The following is a 23626-nucleotide window of genomic DNA, read 5'->3' on the forward strand; positions in this document are numbered from 1 at the left end:
GTGTGTAAAGTGTGCGTGCGTTTCAGTCCCCCACCCCTTTTTGTGATTTTAAGTGATGTTGGCAGCACTGAAGCAAGGCTCCCACAACATGCCAGAACAAAATTGAAGTCTGCTGAGGCAGGAAATATTGCAGAATAAGATTGCTGCAAGAACTTGCAGCATTTAATATGCTGAGCTGGCCTCACTAGCCTTCTGGGGCTGCCGTAATAGAATGTTTTAGTGCTATGTGACACAGGCAGAGAAATTGGTGACATGATCAGTGTGAGGCTAGCCCCACCACCATCACCACTGAGGCTGGCACCATTGCCAGAACATTCGAGATCATTCTAAGACTTTTTGGCAGTTTGTGTAGTGTCAGCAGATGGGAATGAAAAAATACTATAGTCGGATACAACGTAAGTCTGCAGTGAAGCTCCGCCCACATTCAGCCTCCGCGCACAGAATTCCTCCACGACGAAAAAGTAGTCCGCTGCTTAAGCGTTTCTTGTTACCTAAACTAGGAGCTTATCACAAGGAAAAAATGATCAGCTCTAGAATTTTGATACGTGGTTTGTGTGGAATAGTCAAACATTAAAAAGGTGATATCGTTTAATGTTGGGATTGGCCAGCGGAGTAATACAGGACGCCGCGGACCGTAGCCCAGTGTTAGCAACTGCTGTTTATTTAAGTTGTATTCTACTATAACAGGTTTTCTTGTGCTCATCGGCTCACCACCTAAGGATGTTTATAGTGAAGCTCTGCATTCACTGCTATTCCTAAGGAGATGCATGCAAATACGGGCTTGGCCTCCAAATTTTCTAGCAGTTTTTAGCACACTGGGCAAATGGTCTTACAGTGGCCTACAAAGAAGGGAAGCGGTGAAATGGGTGAGGGTATGCGCACATGCACAAAGTGCCTGCCTGCCATTTTCAGCCCAATTCACCACTCCGCTTTGACACAGGGATGTATGACCTTTGTTTCACACTTTCATGGGGGTGCTAAAATGTTGGCGAGCTGTGCACTGGTGATTTGTTGAAAAAAAAATGAGCAGCCATGCTCTGCTTCATTCGTGATACCTGATCTTGGAATATCTCGGAGCGGGCAACTTCGCTGAATGGTATCGTCTGTCTCATCATAATATGTAGCCATTGCTGTGGTAACAACTCTCCCTGTGTATACTCGAGTGTATTGTGGTCCTGACTTGGCAGTACAGCACTTCCACCATGAGACTCTCTGGAATGCTTTAGTCTTTGCTCACCTGGCTGGAGTAACTAGTGTAAAGGATGACTTCCAGTGGCTCCTCTCTCGTCAATCGTGGCTGTGGATTGCCTTGTGCAAGAAGCAGAGTTGCACCCAACGCCAGTGACAGTTCCAAAAGATACGGACCTCATGTAGTGCTCCACATCATTTCAGTTGCCTCTGTGTCTCCCTTGTGCTACTAGGGTCTACCTTGAGAGATGGCCCTTCTCCTGTATCGCCCGCGTATTGACTCTGTCTACATGCCAGCGTGGACATGCAAGATTCAGCATGCCCTGTCAGCTCTGTGCACGAATTGTGGAGCATTTCCTTCTGATGTGCCTATGTTTTCGCAACTGGCATCGAACATTCCTGTGGAACCTTGGAACGTGGGATGTATGACATTGGGCAGCATTTTCTAGGTTGTGTTCCCTTGGGGATCACAAACCTCGAGAGGTGCACAGTAGCTTAGCTATTTGGTATTTAGGAGGGCACTGGTGGGAGATTAGTTTTTCTCTTTGACTGAGGCACAGGCAGAAATGAGACGTTGCAAGACCGATCCAGCCTACATCAGGGCATCAGCACTGCCACCTTTTCTTTTCTCACTAAACATGAGGTGCAAAGAACAGATGTGATGTGGAATAATTCTAACTTACTGCTGCTCCAAGTTCTTGTTGGAATTTTCTGCAGAAATTTCCAGGGAATATGCGATGAACTTGAAATGGCCCGTGGTGAATGTGGTCGGAGAGGGTGCTGCAATGTGTCCATGAAATGAGCAATGTTAGGGAAAATCCCTTCTCATGGGGCCCAGAACACTCGTTGCTCAGTTGCATGTGTTGAATTAATGTTTTGAGGAAACAGTATAGGTGAACCCCGTCACAGCAAACAAGAAATCGTAAAGTAGTTCGATGTAGCTGAAATTTGTGATATGAAAATTTGTCAGAAATGCACTCAAGAGCCATGTAGTTAAGTTACTGAAGTGTCGGCAACTCAGGCGACCTTTACTAGAGAGTATTAAGTATTTACAGCTGTTTTGAAGGTGATTGCGGCAATTCCGCAGTCCACAAAAAACAGCGCCACACACCAGTTTGGCTGACTTCCCCGCACAGCACTGCCAGCACGCGGCAGTGATAGGCTAAATGCCAGCTAGAGTGACTTCCCTGCATTTCAACTTTGTCCCGTGGAAAGTGGCGCACCAGACTGAACGCTATCGTTTTCGTCACCTTCATGCCAGCTGACTTGAGTTGGACAGGATGGTTACTGCGTGGCTACAACCAACCCCACTTCTTTGGTGGCATTCTTGGTGCATGCAAGATGAAGGTGCTAGAGCACTATGCAGCACCACGACCAGCCACTTGTGTAGTGCGGCAGAGCCTGCCACTGGGGCAGGCATTCCTTGGCACTCGGAAGTGTATCCATTTTACATCCAGCTGCATTCAGTATATAAAGTAAACATGCGTATTTGGAAGAAAGAAAAATATTTGTAAAAGTTTGATATAACCAATAGTTAGCTACATTCATGTGCAATACATCGAATTTTTTATTCTAATATTGTGGCTTCAAATGGACGACCCGAAGTAACTTGAGGACAAGCTGTGGATCAAGAATATGCTTACTTCTGATGGTAATCCATTTTCACTCCATGTCCATCCTTTTGCAGTGGAAACTGTAAAAGAAAAACAGTTGCAGAATTAAGGGCATTGCATTAGTGGAAAGGTCAGTATAGGAAAAAAGCAGACATTTTAAAACACCATGTTCTAAACTATGCAAGTGCACATAGTTGGCATACAGCACTCGACACCAGATTCCTGGTTGAGTGTCCACCGCGGTGGCTCAGTGGTTATAGCGCGCGGCTGCTGGCCGGAAAGACGCGGGTTCGATCCCGGCCGCGGAGGCCGAATTTCGATGAAGGCAAAATTCTAGAGGCCCGTGTTCTGTGCGATGTCAGTGCACATTGAAGAACCCCAGGTGGTCGAAATTTCCAGAAGCTCTTCACTACGGCGTCCCTCATAGCCTGAGTCGCTTTGGGACGTTATGCCCCATAAACCAAACCAAGCCTGGTTGAGTGTGAAGACAGCATCGTGTGTGTTTGATACTGGGTGGTCAGAGCCAAAGCTGATTGAACACAACTGAGCTGCCTGCTGACCACAGAGCCAGCAGGCAGCTCAGTGCAGGTGTGAGTTTGCTTTGTCTAGCTGCATCCTTTTTAGTGCTGTTAGCAGATGTGCTGTATGCAAGGTTTGTGCCAATCATTGTTGTACTATTGTGTCAGTCGTGTTCCTTCGTGGGTGGCGGCAGTTGGAGAAACTGTTGTGGCCACGCAATGCAGGCCGAGTCATTTATCTTGGACCCGGAAGAGCTGGAGGAAGAACGCGTGCTGGACACGTCCAAGTTCCTGCTAAGCTCATCAGAAGGTGGTGGAGGCGAGAGCCCTGAGCTGCAAGTTGGCACTGTTGACCCTGACACCCAGGCACGCCTTGAGGCCCTGCTTGAAGCCACGGGTGAGTGGCCCCTGTGATTAGTGCTGGTGCTTTCCTTGTATGCAGTTTGCATGATCCACTACCACATGCTACAGATTTGTTGCCAGTGTAAAAATGCGTACTGCATTTACAAAAATATCCTGCGCGCTGCCCACAGGTAAATGGTTGAGGCATGAAAACATTGCATCATTGAGGATATGTTGCAACAGCCCACTTCTGAAGTGGTGCCATGGAACCTAGGTTTGTTTTAAGGGGGGACACTGGTCTTGAAAAAAAAATTTTTATTAATGAAGTCGCAGTTACGAAATCTTCAGGGAATATGTATTTTTGTGTGCTGATTCTAAATATGTCATTTAATTTCATGTAAAACAATTCCTTGAGCACTTATGCACTTTTTATGCAGGTATTTTGCGGAGAGTTTTGAAGAAAATTTGCTGCGGGAAACTCGCTGAAATGTATGCCATTGGGTTCTCTGGACACCAAGGAATGCAATAAGGGTGAAATTGTCTTCCTGCCTATCACAGAACTTGAGTTATAGAGTTTTGAAGTTATCGCTTCAGAAATGAGAAGGAAAGTGTTTATTCCTGTTTCTGAAGTGGCAGCTTCAGTACCCTATTACTCAAGTTCTATGAGAGCCAGGATGATAATTTTACCCTTATTGTATTCCTTGGTGTCAAGAGAACCCAATGGCATACATTTCAGCGAGTTTCCTGCAGCGAATTTTCTTAAAAACTCTCCGCAAAATACTAGCATAAAAAGTGCACAAATGCTCAAGGAATTGTTTTACATGAAATTAAATGACATACCTAGAATCAGCGCACAAAAATACATGTGCCCTGAAAGTTTCATAGCTATGACTAAATTAATAAAATTTTCATTTCAAGACCAGTGTCCCCCCTTAAAGAACCAATTGGCGTAGTATGTTGCCTGTGGTAGGGAGAAGGTGATTGTGTTTTATTTAGCTGTGGATCCAGCTACCTTTTGCTTTGTTCAAGTGCAGTGTGGTGTGCATTCATTTTACTGCTTGAGAAGTGTGTGACTACTACTGCCATAGTCGAATACCAGTCAAGAAAGAGGTGGCCAATTCCCCTCAAAGGAGACCCTCCAGCCAATGGCGTCAACCCGTTCTCATGGTTGAGCCCCTTGGATCTGCAAGTGCAGGGGCTAGCAGATGGAAGGGGATTAACAGTGGCCTACCAGGATTAACTCCCATGTCATGAGAATCCGCCGACATCATTTTCTTGAAGGTCTCCTTTGTGGGGCACGCTTTGCTCTTGAGTTGTATCCGACTACAGTGCATGTGATGCAGTGGACAAGTGTTGTGAAGCTTTGTCATCAGTGTAACCTGGGGTGGCCTGTGGACATTTGTATTAAAATTATTTTTTTTTTTGCATGGCAGAAACTGCTTATGCTGAGCCCAGATATGTCAAGTGATTAGCATCCAGCTGTTGCCAAAACTCCGTTACAAATCCAGTGTCAAAGCGCAGAATCATTGTGCAAGTGTGTCACATTTCTTGAGTTGCGACACTTCATTTCTTAGAAGAAAAAGCCCTTCCCACATGTCTGGTCACGGTGCATGTTGATGCACACCAAGGGAAGAGAGAGCAGTGCCTATTCAGCATGCATAACCGGTGGCACAGAACTGCACAGAGAGATAGTGCTCACCTTCATTTGTCTCGTGCCTGCTTACTTCCAATGCTTTTGTCCCCATAGCCTAGCTCTTTTATAAAAAAGGTAACTACTTAATAAACTAGACCTGCTGCATATCTTCACTTCCTGCATCCAACATCATGTTCGGCTGGTGTGCGGTTTGTATCACCCTGTGGCAGAGGTCATCTTTTTCTTAAGTGATGTGAGTTTTGGAAAGTGCAGATTTTTCCTTTATAGTGCTTCTCAAGGTTGCAGACATGGCAAGTGTAATGAAAAGTCTTCTGGCACAGTTTCCTTCGAGGGTCTAATACATCTGCCTAGAGGCACTTGGTCTGCCTGGCCTACTACCCATTTTTAGAGAGGCTAAATTTTAGTTGTGTGTTCTTTCTTTCTAGTAAGGTGGTGTGCCAGGCATTAATAAACATCAATTGCGGTGTGGAATTTATCAGCGCCCAGTAAATAATTGGATTTCTTCCCTCGTGTTGTTCAGGTTTCAGCAGTGGGATGCTAAGACATTGAAGCTGCATTCAGGTTATGTGAGGCATAAAAAACTGACGTTATAGCTGCATGCTCATTTGTTATTCCAGCTCTCGGGGCTGGCTGGTGTAAGAGTAGTTGGAGCAGATTAAAATGGCTGAGCAATTGCATTGCAGTTATTCTATGCCTGATGTAACCTGGAATTGAGGGTCTTGAAACCGAAACAATGTGGAAAATAAATTCAATTCTAAATTATTTACGAGGGTCAGGCAAATGCAAATTTTGGTTTCTGTGCTCCTTTTAAATCCCATGTTGGAGGCTGTCATTGTGAATAACTCGGAAGGTTTCTGCGTAAGCAACATAATGTGTACATTTAGTTGTGTGTGGCTTGTGCCAAGGCTCTCATTAACCTGTGAATGTCTCCAAGGTTCAGCAGTCATTTATTCTGCTATCAAGAATAGATGGGCTTCTCTTAGGACTTGCCATGATTGATTATGGTAGAATGGACATCGCATACTCTGTTTACCAAGAATAGATGTCCTCACATTCAATAGGAAGATAAACCTTATAAACTTATCAACGCTTTTGCTCTAAAATGAAGACCAAAAAATTCGTTGTTGACTTTGTACTTTGGCAGTGATGGTTACTGCCGTCTTGCCCTTTTCTGACGCTACTGGGCATGTACTAAATTTTCAAAGGTCATGTTCGTGAATGTTTGTGCATTGAATTATTGGTGCTTTGGACTAACTTGCAGACCCTTGGAACTTTGATATATCTGGGCTCGTGTGTGTAGTTTGTTATGACGCTATGGCCATGAAAATTTGTTGCGTTTCTGTGGGCCACCTCAGCAGTGGATGGCTGACTGACTGAGTGCCTGTGTTGTGTGGTTGCAGGGCTAAGCAAACTGTCCCTGGAGGGCAAGCAGTTTGCGGACCCGGAGGTTCTTCGGCGGCTGACAACGTCAGTGAGCTGTGCTCTGGATGAGGCGGCGGCTGCGCTTACGCGTATGCGGGCCGAGCACGGCGGGGGTGTCCCCCACCAGCAGCAGCAGCAGCAAGTACAGCAGCAACCACAGCAGCAACAGCAGCAGCAAGCATCAACTGGTGTTGTGGCAGCTAGTAGCAGCCGGACCCTGGCGGAGGCGTGCAGTGAGGGGGACGTGCGTGCCGTGCGTCAGCTACTCGACGAGGGCCGCAACGTCAACGAGGTCACCGAGGAGGGGGAGAGCCTGCTCTCCCTTGCCTGTGCCTCGGGATACTGCGAGTTGGCACAGGTGCACTTCTCTCTCGCACACTCCCCCTGTGCTTGACCTGTGGGTGGTTGCGGCTGCCGTGCACCATGTTGCATCTTGCTTTGTGGGGACACAAAATTACCTGCTTTGCCCAAACATTTCGTGGTCTCTTGTCACTTTGGCATGTAATAGCTGTTGTGCTATTGCATCCTGTAGCTGAGAAGGGCTGGCATGCACACTTTTGGTGGCTTGGGACTCACACCTCGGCACCACGAGAAGTGGCTCAATCACATTCATGGCCACTCACACTCATGTCCGCTCACACTCACAACCACTCACTCACACTCATGTCCGCTCACACTCACAACCACTCACTCACAATCATGTCTGCTCACACTCAAAACCACTCACTCACTCGCTCTCATGACTCACTCGCTCTCACAACCATTCACTCGCCTTCATGTCCACTCACCCTCATTCATGTTCACTCACTCTTTCCTTGTTTGCTGACAGCGGAGGGGGTGAGAGATTTGCTGCCGCGGCCAACTTCCCTGGTGGCTCCCCTAGCATAGCCTCTGTCGCCAAGATGTGGTGGTGCGCCGTCCAGGCTCTGTCGGGCTAGTTGTCCAATTTTCGCAGTTTTGATGCTCAAAGAAAGTGGTCACTCATCACGCATATTTCATGCACCGAATGCTGCACACATGTGCTCCCGGGCGATTGCTGCTGTGATGATGCTAAGATCTTAGACAAGTTTCTCAACGGTGTCCATTGGCATACGTAGAGTTCTCCATGAGAATGAGCGAAGTTTCAGTGCAGTGCCCCCCCGCCCCACCCTTAACCTCCGCTCACCTAGGCCCCTGCGGCCAAAACGGAGCGCAAAGATGAGGAGTGATTACAAAAAAATTAATTTCCATGTGATGGAATTGCAAAATATAAGAGATATTGGTCCAATTTTAGGGGAATCCCCTTAGGTGGAGTAGGTTTGTAATAAGGGAGTAATTACTCATTGGCATCCACCAGAGCGCAGCCATACGGCTGCAAAGGAAAGCTATACAGCTTTCTCAGAAACTTCGCGAGAAAGCTGTATAGCTTTTCTTTGTAGCCGTATGGCTGCGCTCGGGTGGACGCCAATGAGTAATTACTCCCTTATTATATATACGAGATATTATTTAGCAGTAGTTTTTATTTTAATCTGTAACATCGGCAGAGGAATTTATGGTATAGAGAGGATAAGGGGCTGGTCTTTTGACACTCAAAATGTGAACAAGGCAGAGGAAAGCCTCAGGGTGCTTGCCAGCGTTTCCACAAGAGGCCTTGTCTCCACACAGACGAAGACAGTCCTCTTGTTGAAACGTTCGCCAGCACCCTGAGGCTTTCCCCTCCCTTGTTCACCACGTGAGTACCGGCAGAGGAAGGCAGTCACTGCGTCCCTGAAGCATCAATGTAACATCGCGCTTCCAGAGTAATTTCTATTCTCTCTAGGCCCCAGAAAATGTGAGATTTGTTTTTTCGTTACTGTCACTGCGAAAAAGAACCTGAAAAGATTGCCTCAAAATGACCCGGCAAGTAAACAGTTCTTGGAAGGCAATATCATGTGTCTTCGGCCGTTGAAAGACCTGCTTGGCCATAGCGGTGCACTGTAAACAATGACTGAACAGGTCCGACAGAGTAAATGTGTGGGGCACACGTGGTGATTATGGGGCTTAGATGATTGGGGGGGCACTCCCCCCTACCTTGTGCGCGCGCCTATCATGGCGTCTAAGCAACAATAATGAGTTTGCCTTGACAATAGTCTTGTCTAATTACCCATATTTGCTCTTCCCTGACAATGACGTTCTGTGTCTCTGGATGAACACATTGGAGTCAGGTGACGACTATGAATACTTTTCGCGGCATGGAAAATGAAGCATGTTTTTCAAACAATCGAGTGATTTCCTCACTGAAAGGCAAATGGCTGGAATGGGGATTTCCCCACATAACTATACTAATCCATTTACAAAACCTCCTAAGCTTACTATGTGTGACTGATCTGTGGACATGTCTGCGATGCAGTACATTTTCTGCATTGCACATAATCCCTGTCTGAAGGAGGTTTTACAAACCAGCGCAATGTTTTTGAGGCCAGTTAGCGCCGAGACTCGTGGTAATAGGGGGTGCTTACACTGTGCCAGATTATTCTCCAATGTCGTTCGCGGAAGAATGCGTAAGCAACTAACTTGTGAGCCATTTTGTAGCGCAAACCCGTCTGAAACGATAGGACTTTACTGGGAAAAAGCAGTGTCGAGAAGTTCTTAGAGGAAATCGTAGTATCCGGTTCAAAGGATACCTCATGCTGTCCGCATATCAGTGCGGGTAGGATTGCTGAAATCGGCGCGTGAAAACTGAAGTTAATCCACTTACTGTACTCAAAACATGAAAAATAAACAATCGAATTTCACAAGCTCATTTCGATTTCGCTCGCCCAGTGCCCCCCTTCCGCCCGTCGCCTGCACTTTTCTGTTCTCTTCTGGTCATATATTTGGCTGTGGCGTCCGTTGGACTTTTTTTCTTCGCTGCCTTCTCGGTATTGGCAGTTTGAACAGCAGTACTCACTTGCAGGATAATTTTAGGCGAAACGAAAACTGTCGCCTTAGCTTGATTCTTATTAGCTTTCATTCGCTTGTACTGATTTTCTTTTAGTTTTTTTCTCATGCGAAACCGTGACAATACTCGGAGACATTCTACCGTATTTTATATCCCTTTCCCGAGTACATAAAAATTAGGTTCGAACTGTACATCCAACCAATTGAAAAGGGTGCGGCCAATTTGGTCGCCACCTCATATCCACTGCCGAAAATCGCTGCAACGTTTCATCACTATTGAGTTTCCCTCTCAATCTTGTAGAGGGAAATTCCGTTGAAGGATGCTTGACGTCTTGCAGATTCGATATTGCTCAATCACATTGCTAGAGGACACTTCTGGAGATGTTAACGTTTTATTAACAATTAATAAAATAAAGAAATATACAAGCAAGGAGAAAAATTATTTACATTTGACTGACTCATAGTTTTGGTGACGAAACCAGCCCTCGGTCCCGCCGAAAACGCTGGTTTTAAACCCTATGTCCCTGCCCTCGGTGGGGAATGTAACCATTCAGGTAACCCACAGACATCCACCCACCCAATAAATCATTGGGAAAGGGCAACACAGCCAATTAATAATTTTGGAAAGATGATGACTCATCTAGACAAGCACTGTACAAATATGTACAATTTCAACCATCAATGTTTCGGAGGATTCTCCCTTCCTCACGCGAGCTTCGCGAACATTCTCGCTTTCCCAAGGCGCAGGTTTTTTCAACCTCTGGTAAGCCCAGGTTCGAGAAAAGTCGGCTCAAGGCCCATCTGTTCAGTACCGCCACTTGCAAACTGTCTTCATACCTGCAGCTAGCGTAGCAATGTCCTGTTGACCATGCCTCAAGCTGTCAATGTGCGCTGCCATAGACATGGGACAAAAGCCACGTGACGCGGATCCGCCTTGCCGCAAGAATGTGCACAGTGGGATGCGACCTGATGTATATGTTCCTGAGGGGTTTGACTTTTCCCGTATTCTTGGAATCCTCCGCTGTCCGGCTCCCCTTATCCCGCTGGGTAGTATGACTCACCCCCCTTCTCTGCAGTTGTGCCAAGGGCAGAAAAAAAAAAAAAACTAAATGGACATTCCTTTATCTCGAACCCGGATGCGTCAACCAGTGCACAGCACCGTAAACCTCACTATCACCATTGGCACGAAACTGTCAGTTCTGGCGCTGATTAAAACATAAAATACTACCATTTTGGATATCTCTTTTTGAGCTCTAGTAGAAATGCGCTGAGCATAAAAAGAACAACACGAGACAAGACTAGGTGAAGCACATCGTCCAGTCTGTCTCCTGTTGTTCTTTTATACTCGGCGCATTTCTACTACAGCTCAAAAAATCAAGTACCAACTAGCCACAGTTGTCGCAGTGTTAGCTTGGATATCTCCTTGGGCGTCAAAGGCATCACCATGTCTGATGCCATGCATACAAAAAATAAAAACCACATGCTTGATTGGCGACGCTGGGCTCCCTCAAGGACATGATAGGTTTCCGTGTCTTTTTCGGGGCTTGAGTCGAGCTTGTGCAGTTCAAGAGTCCACTGCAGCACTTGAGATCCCATCTTACGATAGCTATTGCCGAGAAGCGGAGAGTCGTCGTTTCAGCAGTAAGCATTGTAACTCCTGTGTATATGAGATCGAGCCATGTGGGGAGTGTGGCAAGAGACATCTATCTATATTTTCAAGACTGGCATTGCGAAATTCGATAAAGGGTCTCACAAAACTCGTAGCGGCTAATTGCATCCGCAAAGGGCTTGCGCCCGTGCCAACGGTGAACTACAAAAGCAACAAAAGATTGCTGTTCCCGCGCCAGCCGAATCCTGTGCTTCGGTTGTCCAAAGACACTGACTGGCAAGATGCCTTATGCTGCCTCAAGTGCCCTCGGTAGTGAATATTTGCTTCCCTCAGCTGTCAACAACATGAAAACAGCTAAGCGGGTATCGTCGCGAAACATATGCGACCGACCTCGCTGTCGCGTCCACCCACCACACATCCACTCATTGCCACTCATGCCCCACTCACATCCACTCATCGATCATGCTCACTCACCACTCCCCTCTACTCACTCGCTCTCACACTCATCTCCACTTACGCTCACATCCACTCAATCACACTCACACTTGCAACGACTCATTCGCACTCACATTCATGACCACCGACTCTCATATCCACTCACTTGCACTCACACTCCCAACCACTGACTCGCACTCACACTCATGACCACGCACACTCACATCCACTCGCACTCATGTCCATTCACACTCACAATCACTCACTCACACTCACAGACTTGAGTGTGAGTGAGGCGATATGAGTGCATTCATGAGTGAGTGTGCTGACTGCTTGGAAGCTTGGATATGCTTGGACTGGCGACTAAATATTCCAGGGGAACAAGAGAGCAAAGAACCCTACAAGTAGCCTGCATATCGTATACCTTCACCAGTGTTGAGGTATTTCAGTGCACGAAATTCATAATACGATCACATTTTCCTGTGTCTGGTCTCCCTCTCACTGTCCAGTCTCCCGTGTCAGCTCATTTTTGTTGGTCAACCTGTCCGCACAGGTGCACCTGTGCATGAACCCATCTCACCAGCCGTTGCGGTGCCTCAGTGGTTGCGGTGCTCGGCTGCTGACCCGAAAGACGCGGGTCCGATCCCGGCCGCGGCGGTCAAATTTTGATGGACGCGAAATTCTAGAGGCTCGCATACAGTGCAATATCAGTGCACGTTAAGAACCCCAGGTGGTCGAAATTATTCCGGGGCCCTTCACTACGGCGTACCTCATAGCCTGAGTCACTTTGTGATGTTAAACCCCTATAAACCAAACCATCTCATCACCAGTACAGGCCTACACTCACCTTGATAGCGGGATGATGACAGCCTTTATAAAAGCCCCGTTATGAGAGTGTACCTACTGCATTTTGTGCAGTAGGGTAATCCAGGCGCAACATGGATTAGCCTGCAAGTTTTTTTTTATCTGCATATCAATGGAATTGGTGAAGCACCATTAAGTTAGTGCTATCCCAAGCCGCTTCTTGGCCATTTCAAATATCTTCATAAACTACATCTAAAACGAAGCCAGGTAACCTGTTTTAAAAGGGTACTCCTCCCTTTTTTTTTTACCTTCTGTACATGTGTATACAATTTCAAGAGGTGGAGCAACTGTGTGAACAGTGCAGGTTTAGTACCTGCGTTGGCGTTTAGTAACATGTTGTGCAAAAACCGTATTCCTGTTCCCTTGATTTTGGGAACAGGAATTGTAGGAAAGGCAAAGTTAGATAAGCTTCTTCAAACTCGAGAAGAAATAATTTCACGCCTGTTTGGTCGACCTTATCTAGGGTATCAGTTCGATGTGCTTTGATAGCCTCCCACTGAAGGAGTACCTTCTCACAGTCCCATTCAAGTGACAAAACTTTTAGCGCTTGCAAACGAGGATGAACATGAAGAAAACACGTTTGTCCTTGTTTGCAGCCGCTAAAAGTTTTGTCATGAAGTTGCCTGAACAACCGCTCTGATCCATTTAAGTGATGGCATCTTACTCAAACAGCTATCTGATGAGAGCTCCTGCGTGCATTTGGTGTGTTTATGAGTAGAGGGGGAGGCTTTGGCTGTGCTGCAGTGGTCCTGAGACTGCTGGTCAGCTTTTATGGCTAAGCTGGTTTCTAGGAGGTAGCAGTGTCCAGTGGCAAGTTTACAGCCTTGAAATGAGTGCATATGCAAGTGTGTGGTAGTCAAGAGATGATCAGAAGGTGAGGTGGCTGGTGATGTTTCCATATAAGGGCGTCATTTGATATTTGATTGAGGCCGGCCTTAGTTACAGCACACTCCTGGCAGTTTAAAAAAAACGGCACAGCAAATGGCACAGGCAAAAGCACGCCTGAAAGCAAGAGATTGAGAGCTATTTGCTGAAAGGGCCAAGTGGTACGAATGTGAGTGTAGGTTATGTATTGCGTGTTGCGCAAATAAACGCACGCTATAGGATGCTTCCCCCAGCTAAACGAGTGCATTGTTCAAGCTGAAATTTCGCACATAAGTGGAATTTTGTCGACAGAATTGTTTCATCCTACATTTGTTTGGGTTACTTGCCTGAATCGATCAAAAAAGTCGCATATTCGCATCGTCTGCGGCGACAGCGAAGGAAATCACGCCGTTCTGTCAGCGATCGCACAGGTGGCGCCATCGCGTTTGTTGGCCGTGAAGATTCAGCAAAGGAGAGAGGTTCGGGAGATTTGAAGACGCTCTTTCAACTGGTATTATAATGGTCACAGAAAACTTAGCTTGGCCAAACTAAGTTTTCAGCATGTTAAGTTTTCTGTGACCATTAAAAAACCAGTTGAAAGAGCGTCTTCAAATCTCCCGAACCTCTCTCCTTTGCCGAATCTTCACGGCCAACAAACGAGATGGCACCACCTGTGCGATCGCTGACAGAACGGCGTGATTTCCTTCGCTGTCGCCGCAGACGATGCGAATATGCGACTTATTCTGTTCTAATCAGGTAAGTACCCCAACCAAACATGGTATAAAACAATTCTGCCAACCAAATGCCATTTCTGTGCGAAATTTGAGCTCGAACAATGCGTCCGTTTAGCTCAGAGAAGCATTTTACGGCGTGCGTTTATTTCCGCAACAGGCGATAGTTGGATGACATCCACTGACCCATTAAATCTGCATGAGACATATTTCTTAAACTGATAATGCCACAAACTATGACAAAATTTTTCATGCGTGAGCTAGTGATGTGGTTATTGCCTGCTTGTAACTTGAGACGGCTTGGAAAGTAATATACACAGTTATGAAAATAAAGCATTTATAGTGCAAAAATGGTGCTTAATGCAGCCATAGCTGAAGGTTTATGATGAGAGCGTGACAGTGCATGTGCAGTTGGTGTTCTCATGTGCAAAAATCTGGAAACCATGGGAGCGGTGGCTGAAGTGCATGTTGGCGTCGTCTGGCAGTGTGGTGCCTGGTGTTGAGCTGTGCACATGCAATGGCATTTTTAAAACTTTTTTTTCTGCTGGGCTGCTCGCTTCAACCCAACTGGCTTGATAAAAGAGGCTCAAGGGGGCCGCTTTGACGATGGTTGTAAGGTTTTATTCCAATGAGCAACATAGTGTGCTTGCCAAAGGGCGCAAGTTGGCATGTGTCCCGTATTGTCAGTGTTAATGTAAGAGCTGCAAGCAGCGGGAAGTTGTTTACCAAAGTTACTGCCTCCATCCCCACACCAGTGAGTTCAGTAATTGTGCTGTGCCACTCCTGGGCTAAAATCCAAATGCTGCGACATCTTTACACACACGTCTATTTTATTTGGTACATTGATAGGATGGCTTTCCCGCAAAGCCCAGTTGCTTAGTGGTTGAGGTTGCCACAATTTGAAACACAAAATTGGGAGAACACAACTAATAAAAATCTTGCGTTATATTCAGAGCATGGTTCTGAATGTAACGCGAGGTTTTTTTTTTTCTCCAGTCGGCAATTACGCACATGCACACACATACACACACAGTGCATAAAAATATAGTTTCTATTTGTGCAAATATGGTATGTTTGGGTCACGGTGTAAGAATATATTTAGGTGCTGACACTGCGCCCGGCGTCGCGACCAGATCTTGTTCGCTGCTCCTTGCGCTTCTTTCGAACGCGTACAGATGACGCCATATGATGGGGGCTTGACTAGTCGCCAAGCTGCGGTGGCCGTAATGCAGGTGTTGCGCGATCGTTTGGTGCCGCAGCATGTACGTGCGCTGTGTTAAGTGTGGCAAGGCAGAAGGATTGAAGCTGCTGTCGACACCAGATAATTTTGGCTGACTTCGTGTTTGGCTTGCTGGGACAGCATGAATCGGTGGAACAGCAGCGGGGACGCTGCCCTGCTATCCTTCCAAGCTCGTTATCGAAATGCATTCACTGCAAAATTTTTTTCATTCATCCGCACGAAAGTTCGGCCGCAACGCGCATGCGCCCACATTTGGGCCAAAGAGCCTACGCGTACATTCAGACATTGCTTGAGCAGTGTAATGCGCTGACGCTGTGAGATGATGCCCGCTGTGTAGAAAACATGGTTAACTTCGACCGACTAGGGTTCTTTAATGTGCACAGAAACCTCAAGGGCATTTCACCTGCATCATAAATATTGCCTCTGTAGCCAGGAATAGAATCCGCGCTCTTGTGCTGCATTGCGGAACGCCTCCACCGCTATACAAATGAGCACAGGGACCGAAAGGAAACCAAGTGTGCATTTGCGACGTTTTAAACGGCTAGTGCAGCGCGCTTTTAGCCACGTGGCGCGAAAATGGTTAGTGGAAATTTCCCTAGCATTCCTCCTGCCAAGGTCATCTTTACACTGACACCGACGATGCTGAGCTGTTGTCTCCCTCAAGCAAAGACTGGCGTGCACGCGCAAAGGTCACATACCGTATTTACTCGCTTAATGATCGCACCCCAAAATTTTGTTGGCAAAATTCAATTGTTTTTTATTCCCCGCGTAATGATCGCACCCAAAACTTGCCGCTGCAATTTGTCGACGACATCGAGTCTAGTCGATGGTGATCGTACTTGCTATCTCAAAAATGAATCCTCGTTGAGGATCGATCGCTGGCCTGTACAGAGTTGCTAATAGGAGTAATAGGAGTAATAACTGCTATACAAGCTAGTTTTACGTTCGCAGCCGCGTAGCAGCTGCCGCCGTTGCAGCGTGACTGACCCGATCTGCTCGCACGCCAACTCCGCTGCTAAGGTGTCGCTGAAATCGATCGTATATATTTCTTTTAATATGAAACAATTAGGGTGTCAGTAAGGCAGCGCCATAAGTAGAACGTTCATTACAGCGTTGGTCGATTGAAAAGCGCCATCCACCGTGACAAGTTAGGCCTAGCGACGACTAGGGAGTACAGAGCGCCGTCGTCCACCGCGGTAAGGGTGCGGAATCCAGTGCTCTGAGCGTTGCGAACGTGTCACCTAAGTACATCAACGATGTGGCAGGGACCGGACATTTTTCGGCATAACGGCAGTAAAATGCATAGTTTGAGCGCCGCGGGATGTTGCTGTTGTAGTACGCTGCTGCTGCGCCATCGGACGAGATCGAAGGCTGCATAAAAGTGCCGTCGCGCAGCACTATACACACTGCCTATTTTGATGCGTTGCTCTTAGAACGTGATTTAGTGTGAAGAAAAGTACGTTCTTGAAGCGGGCCAGCTCATGCGCTTTTCGCACTCTGCCTTCTCGGTTAAAGGGTCAGTCTACTCACCGAGATGAGTGTATAAATAATGGCATATTCTGGTAGTTGGCACCCTATAACATCAATAACGAGGGGTCTGCGCCCGGTTTAGGCAGGAATTTATATTTTATTTCGGCGTTAAAAGTCGCGTAAAAAAGCATGGTGGCGACCCCAAACGTTCATTTTGTTCAAGAAAGTGGTAGTCTTTTTTTGTAGCAGCATAAGTGAATATACTACGTACCATTTGTATGCCCCAATGTCAGAGAAACGTACGTTTTGTTCTAGTAAACTGTAGAAGGCGTACCGCTCACTTTTTCTGTCAATATGAATATTTATAGTTACACGTACGCAAAACGCAGGCACATTCCCACTTTTAGTTCAGCGTATGCTAGCAGAGACGCAAAAATAAACTCAGCCTATAGTGGCGCCATCTGGTCGTCAGGACGGGAACCATTGCTGTAAACAAACCGACTCTCCATTTAAGCCTAGGAGCGGCAGAATCGTCGCTCTAATTATTAAAATAAAGCAAATTTATCTCTTATATGTTTTCTTATAGGCGAGATGAGACGAAGCGAAAGACAGGCACCCCATTTATGGCCAGTGAACGCACTGAAAAAGGCAGCAACAACGAGAATTAAGTCCGAAGCGAGAGGTCCGGCTTCGACGGGCGCCGCCATGTTTGTCGCCGCGCGGCGGAAATCCAGATGGTTGCCAGATGAGACTACCATCTCATACAGATGTATTCCCACATTAATAAATTCTATTTTAAAATGTTCTACCGCACTCCTTGGCACCACAGCTGGCTAAACGGAAATTTGAGTAAAGAACTATCGGTTGCCGCAAAGAAAATATGGTCAATAAAATTCAGTAGACTGACCCTTTAACGACGTAATTTGAGATCGCCGAGCTCTGTTCGCGACAACCGCGTTTAGTGGCGTAACCGTGCATGTGACAAGGGTTGTCTGCCTGCAACTTGTTTCCGTTTTCGGTGCTCATGACACCCCTAAATTTGCGTCAATTTTTTTAAAAGTGTGATCATTATGCGAGTAAATACGGTACTTGCGTGACTCTAAACTGGGACGGGCGGAAGTCAGTTCAGAATAATTGCAGTTGGCATGGTAAACTGACTTGTTGACCTCAATAATTTTGGGCCATGAAATTCTCCCTTGAGCATAGAACTAGGGTCTGGCAAATTATGAAGCTGCATATTTGTTATCTATGTTACCGGCATGTCTTGCCAAGATTTGTGGCACCAAAATGTACAGTGCATGGAAACTGGCCACGAGATCGGCGACTGAAATTAATTGCTCCGCTGCAATGGCATGTACAGGGAACGCTGAGCACCTAGAATGTTAAGTACCCGGACCAGTGCACAAGAGAACAAACCTTAGCACCATGAATGCTGATGAAGACTGCGCTTGCTCTTGAATGAGGAGGCGCCTCCAAGTTTCATGGAGGAAGAAGGGCATGTTCCTTGACCAGCTGAAACGCATGATGTACTCCAGCTGCCTGTGCGCAGTATCTTTTGAGGGCTCCACTATGGATCGGCGTCTGTTTTTCACAGGCCATCCCCGGGGGCAGTGTGGCAGCAGCGGGTGCGGACCGCTTGCTTGCCTGTTTGTCACACTTGAACCTGCCTGTCTTGTCAGACATTTGGGACATCCAGGAAAAATACTGGGTACAGCATTCACCAACAGCACCGGTTTCTTGGGTGCATTTAAAAGTGCCTTGCCATTGAACTCGGCGTAGTGCGATTTTATATCATATGCTCAGGAAAGTGCTGTGTGCAGACGTGGTCGCTCGATTGCAATATCCTCTCTGCTCTGGGGATTGCCTGGCGCCAAAGTTCTAGGCGAGTAGGCTCCGACGCAGCTTTAAAAAGTGACACTTGGTCCGAACAACTCTGGCAGCCTGATCTGCAGTTGGGTACAAAGCATAATCGCGTCTAGTCAGGTTCTGGGCCCCTCAGGTGTGCCACAGCAAAACCAACACATCACAGCCACTATGTGTATAGGCCGCGACGACTGGTCAGTGTCAACACCTTACAGGGTCTGTCCTGAAAGTAATGAGACGAGTCGCGGCGTGGCGCGTGCATGTGCTAGATTGGGGAACCGCTTTTGGGGGAAGGAGGGGGAACCTTCATCTTCACAATGCAAAGATCTCAGTTGGCTTCGAGCAGGTCAAGTGAGTGGACGTGTTCGAACGTGTGCCCCCGTTTCGTCGCTGCGTCAAGGAAACCATGGAGCGAACGTTGGAACAGCGCTACGCAGTCAAGCTTTGCAATAAACTGAGTAAATCACCTACCGAGACATTTGACAGCATGTGGGAATGATGCAGTGTCCAGATGGCAAGGGTTCCAATGGCACAAAGCATTTACAAATGGCCGTGAAGATGCTCAGGACCACACAGTCAACACGACCGTCCATAACCGTCATCGACGGGCGCCTGGACCGTTGCTCGTCGTGAACGTCTTTACGACCGTAATTAAATGCTTTGTGCCATTAAAACACGCGACTTGGACATGGCATCGTTCCCGCATGCTGTCTTGATCACGTCTATTGACTCTGTAGGTGATTTACTCAGTTTATTGCAAAGCTTCACCGTGTAGCGCTGTTGCAGCGTTCGCTCCATGGTTTCCAAAACGCAGCGACGAAACATGGGTACACGCTCGCTTCGCCTGCTCGCAGCCAACTAAGCTCGTTGCATTGTGAAGCTGAAGGCTTCCCCTCCTTCCCCCAAAAGCGCTTTCCCAATCTAGTGCTTGCGCGCGTCACGCTATGATTCGTCTCATTACTTTCAGGACAGACCCTGTAAATATTCTTACACTGTAGTTTGGGTACATTAGAAAATATGTTTAACTCCTTCGTAGGCGCTAAGCACATAAGACATAACGTACAACAGGATTTCTGTGAGGCTATCAAGCTAGATGGATGTGGACACGTCTCTCCCTTGTCCGCATCAATTTTTGCACATTTTAATAAGGCTGACAATGTTACAGCTGTGAACCAGCTAAATGAAGAGGAATCTTTACTGAAGCGTTACAATGTCCCATGCCCCTTGCACGTGTGTGACTTTCCCTCCTGGTTACCTCTGCTTTGCACGGAGAACAAAACCTGTGAGTCTTTTTTTTTTTTGGCTCTTGCGCTATGCCAATCCTCGTTCCCAACCCAACAGTTTGGACATGGTGGAAACTGCCCCACGGTCAGAGTCAAGCAGTGGCCATAGGAAGGTGGTGGTAATGGGACTGCATTGGCCCTTCGGTGGCCACAGTCGAGACCTGTAGCGAACCTGACCACTGCACAGCATTTGTTTGCAGTAGGTGCAGTGCATTCCGTTAGGCAGCACTTGCATGACGTCTTCACGCCATGTGCGTGAGTCACTGGCAGCCGGGTAACGCCTTGGCGCCGCTTAGCACGATTGAAGCTTTTTTTTTCTGCATCAGTGCTTGCTCCTGTTTCGGAGATATATATATATAAACAAAACGCGATTCCAGTGCGCGCTGAAGTGCATTGGCCAGTGGGCGACTCTAGGCATGGTCTAGCTTTAGGGTTCGCGTTGCGCCAGATGGAGTTCATCTTGCAGTACGCCGGTTATGTCTGCTTCGTTATCAAGCTCGTGGCACTTTTGCTCGTGGCAAGCTTTTGTCCGGGCGCCGCCTGTACTGAACGGTTATGAGCGCAGCGGCCAGCTGACGGCACCTACGGGTACGCGCTCGGACTCGCCGCGCCGTCCTCACTCAAGCCTAATCCTGGGTGTAGAACTGCGTCGACTGTGGCTTCGCGATGGTCAGCTGACCTTTACTTTCGGCGGACGAGACGTTTTTGAAGCTGTGAAGGCTGCGGTCTACGGAAATATTGGCGTCCATCGTCCGCCTGTGACGCAAAATATAAGATAAAACGACTTGCCTGTTCGCGATGCGGTGTCGACGCAGCCGGTCCCTGGCCGATGCTGGCGACCGTTACTTGAGCACCGTTGGTTGTGTTCAGATGCTTGCCGACGACACCGAAGATAGCATACACTTTCGGAGTAGCGTTCGCCGCTTAATTTCAGCTGCAGTGTTTCGTCTCGCAAGATATTAGTGTCGAAATAATGGCGTTGGCGAGAGTCTAGCACAACTGCGCACACTCCGTGCTAATGATGATGATAATCTCCTCGGGCTTAATGGAACAGCGGGGGATTGGCCGGGCTGCGTAGCGGAGATCCGTCGGCGATTGGCTCGCTCCTCCTCTTCTTCCCTAGATCTCTTCCCCATTCGCCCAGCTGATCGGCGCCTCGCGCGAGGTCACATGGCCTCCCAGCTGCGCGCGATCGCGCGCCCGCCGCCTCTGCGCGCGGGGAACGTGAGCCTTTGAGGTTCCGACGTTTCGCGTCCACGGGCCGCGACGCGCAGCGCGGTTCAGCTTTTGTGTTGCAGCTGGATCCGTGGTCGTTCGTCCCGAGGTCCGGCGCCGCAGCCCCACCGTGAGGTCCTCCGCTTCCGTTCGTACGAGGCGAGTGCGAGGCTCAGCTGGTAACGCTCTCGGTCCAGCTGAGCATTCCGCGGTCGTTCGTGCCGAGGCCCATCGCTTTCGTCCGCATACCAGGCAGGTGTCAGTAGAGCCACTCAACAGTGGCCGTCGGAACGCCGACGCCACAGTAGGACCAGGAACGTCGGAGCCGGGCGCCAGTCATCGCCGCCGCCAGCTTGCGCTGCCGTGCGGTTCTTCGCGCGAGGTCTTAGTCCCAGTGTCTTAGAGCCCGCGGTCGCGCGTTCTATGGCCCAGTGCCATAACCCTAAGATTTGATCGTCGCGTCGCCTTCGATCGTCGCGTCGCATTCGTTCGCTTCGCTGTAGTCGGAGCGCACTTCGCCGAGCGATGGTCAATGAACACCGGTGGTAGGCGGAGTCGACGCCGCAAGTCTGCACCGCCGTGAAAAAAAAATTTAGTACTGCGCTGAGTACTTTTTGCTCGCTGCCGTTCTTCACTAGCACTCCTGCCCCAGTTGATCATGGGCGCGCGTCGAATTTCCCGCCCGCGTCGTTATCGCCGCCGCCGCTCGCGTTTTCCCACCTTGCGCAAAGTCTCGCGACATCGCAAACGGCGCTTAACCCGAAGATGCCGGAAGCGGCCCTCTAGTAAATGTAGCCCACTGAGAAAGGCAGCTGATGTGTACAAGGAGGCCATTATGGAAATGGGCTTGTTCACGCCCAGCATTGGTGAAATAACAGAGCTAACTCGACACACAGTAAGTCAAGAGGGTTTTTTTGTGTGTGTGTGTGTATGTGTATTACATGCTTGTTTGGGGTGGTTTTATTGTGAAAAGGAATTTTTCAGTTAGTTTTAACTTGGTGGAATGTTTGGTTCTTTGTTGCCTCTGGCATGATTTGCATTGCACTACTATATATTTTGTTAAAGGTTTTAATGTGAAACTCTGCGGCCTAGTGTTTTGTGTGGCTCCACCCTTGTAAAAAAGATTCAGGGCAGCAAAGTGTTGTGGAAGATGCTTTTAAGCTGTTGCGAAAAGTTTGCTTCAACATTGCTGTTTGCAGCAAATTTTCCCACTTCTGAACTATTGAAAATTGTGGGTTGTCTTGATCCAGAATGTTCTAAAATGAAAATTCACACACATTTGCTTTGATACATCTTTTTACAGTCTTGCTTCTGCTGCTGTGTCCAAGTTGTCATGATGATGAAATTCCAATGCACTTCTCATAAGCAAAATGTCCGGAAAAAAGAGGTTGTTTTGTCAAGTAGAGCAGCTGCAGATATTCCTTGTAAGGCACTTCTGACTGCTGCACTTTACCATTTACATCTGTACTCTGGCAACTTGCTGTAGAGTGGAAGCTACAGGCACATGGCGACGGTTTTCAGACTTGTGTGGTTGGCTCGTGAGCATGTGAAAGTGCTCCTGTGGAAGCATGTCTTTGTGTCTAGTGTCTACTCTGGTTTTTGCAAGTTGTAAGTTTGTGCATAAGAGGGTTTCACTGAGGCTGGATTCCCAGGCGGTATGAGCATCATTGTGGCTAGTGTGCCGTATTCGTGGTAATTTATTCACGCTGGCCTTCTTAATGTCCAGTTCACTGTAGGGTACCCGTATTACATCGGTAGTGACCCTTGACATTTTTGCATGGTAAATGCATCCACATTACTTTTCTGTTCTGCACCATGACATTATCGCGCTGTCTGTCCACTGTTGCAGTTTTGCAGCCACCCTTGTATTGCAGCCGATCGCTAAATTGGCTGGCTGCATGCATTGCACTAAGGAATACAACATATGTTGAGGACGCAGTACACATCATGGTGAAACAGCACATTAATAAATTCTGCAATTCCAAACCTTTGCCGTAGCAATGGATATTTTCAGAGGCTCTATGTAGTCAGTGAACTACTAAAGCTTTACTGGCACTGTTCCAGCAAAAAAGTGAAGTTCCTTAGCTGCTTTATTTGTGTATCAAAGTAGTAGAGAAAAATGCTGTTATACATTCGTGACGTGTACGGCAGACTCAGGTAGAACGTTTTGCCATCTTGACAGTTGCAGTGTGCACTACTTCAAACGCACATGACCTGGAATCGAGGCTTGGCATAGGTGGTATGCAGCGATTTAGCATGTCGCTTGTTAGCGCATGGCAGTTTAGATCAGCTATGCGAAACATGGTGCCACTTACCTGTCCGACAAAGGCACGCTAGCTGTCGGCGCACTCATGCATGGCTCTTGGACTCATCTGCGTGTCACAAAGGTGCGCGCTTTCTCAAATTGTGCGCTTTAA

The 23626-nt window shown here is 47.6% G+C and overlaps 1 protein-coding gene and 1 long non-coding RNA gene across 19 annotated transcripts in view; one reads left to right on the top strand and one right to left on the bottom strand.

The window, feature by feature from the left end:
* Positions 1 to 23626, top strand: part of mask (multiple ankyrin repeats single KH domain) — a 120855-nt gene that overhangs the window by 14307 nt on the left and 82922 nt on the right. For 14 of the 18 annotated variants that reach the window (XM_089584975.1, XM_089584977.1, XM_089584978.1 and 11 more), the window contains 2 exons: positions 3545 to 3716; positions 6716 to 7095. The exons of 1 other annotated variant lie outside the window; for it this stretch is intronic. In XM_089584975.1, the coding sequence (XP_089441101.1) occupies positions 3545 to 3716; positions 6716 to 7095 (552 nt within the window). Of the gene's footprint in view, positions 1 to 3513; positions 3717 to 6715; positions 7096 to 19711; positions 22105 to 23626 lie in introns of those variants that run through there. 3 more of the 18 variants (XM_089584985.1, XM_089584984.1, XM_089584990.1) reach the window with 2 other exon arrangements.
* LOC149357935 (uncharacterized) lies at positions 706 to 21068 on the bottom strand. The gene is made up of 3 exons (XR_016291909.1): positions 20784 to 21068; positions 2832 to 2881; positions 706 to 1968 (listed from the first exon to the last, which is right to left on the bottom strand). It is a non-coding gene; the product is annotated as an uncharacterized LOC149357935 (long non-coding RNA).

The sequence above is a fragment of the Amblyomma mixtum genome, chromosome 3, assembly GCF_055824585.1.
Source record: "Amblyomma mixtum isolate Tamu chromosome 3, ASM5582458v1, whole genome shotgun sequence".
Classification (NCBI taxonomy): domain Eukaryota; kingdom Metazoa; phylum Arthropoda; class Arachnida; order Ixodida; family Ixodidae; genus Amblyomma; species Amblyomma mixtum.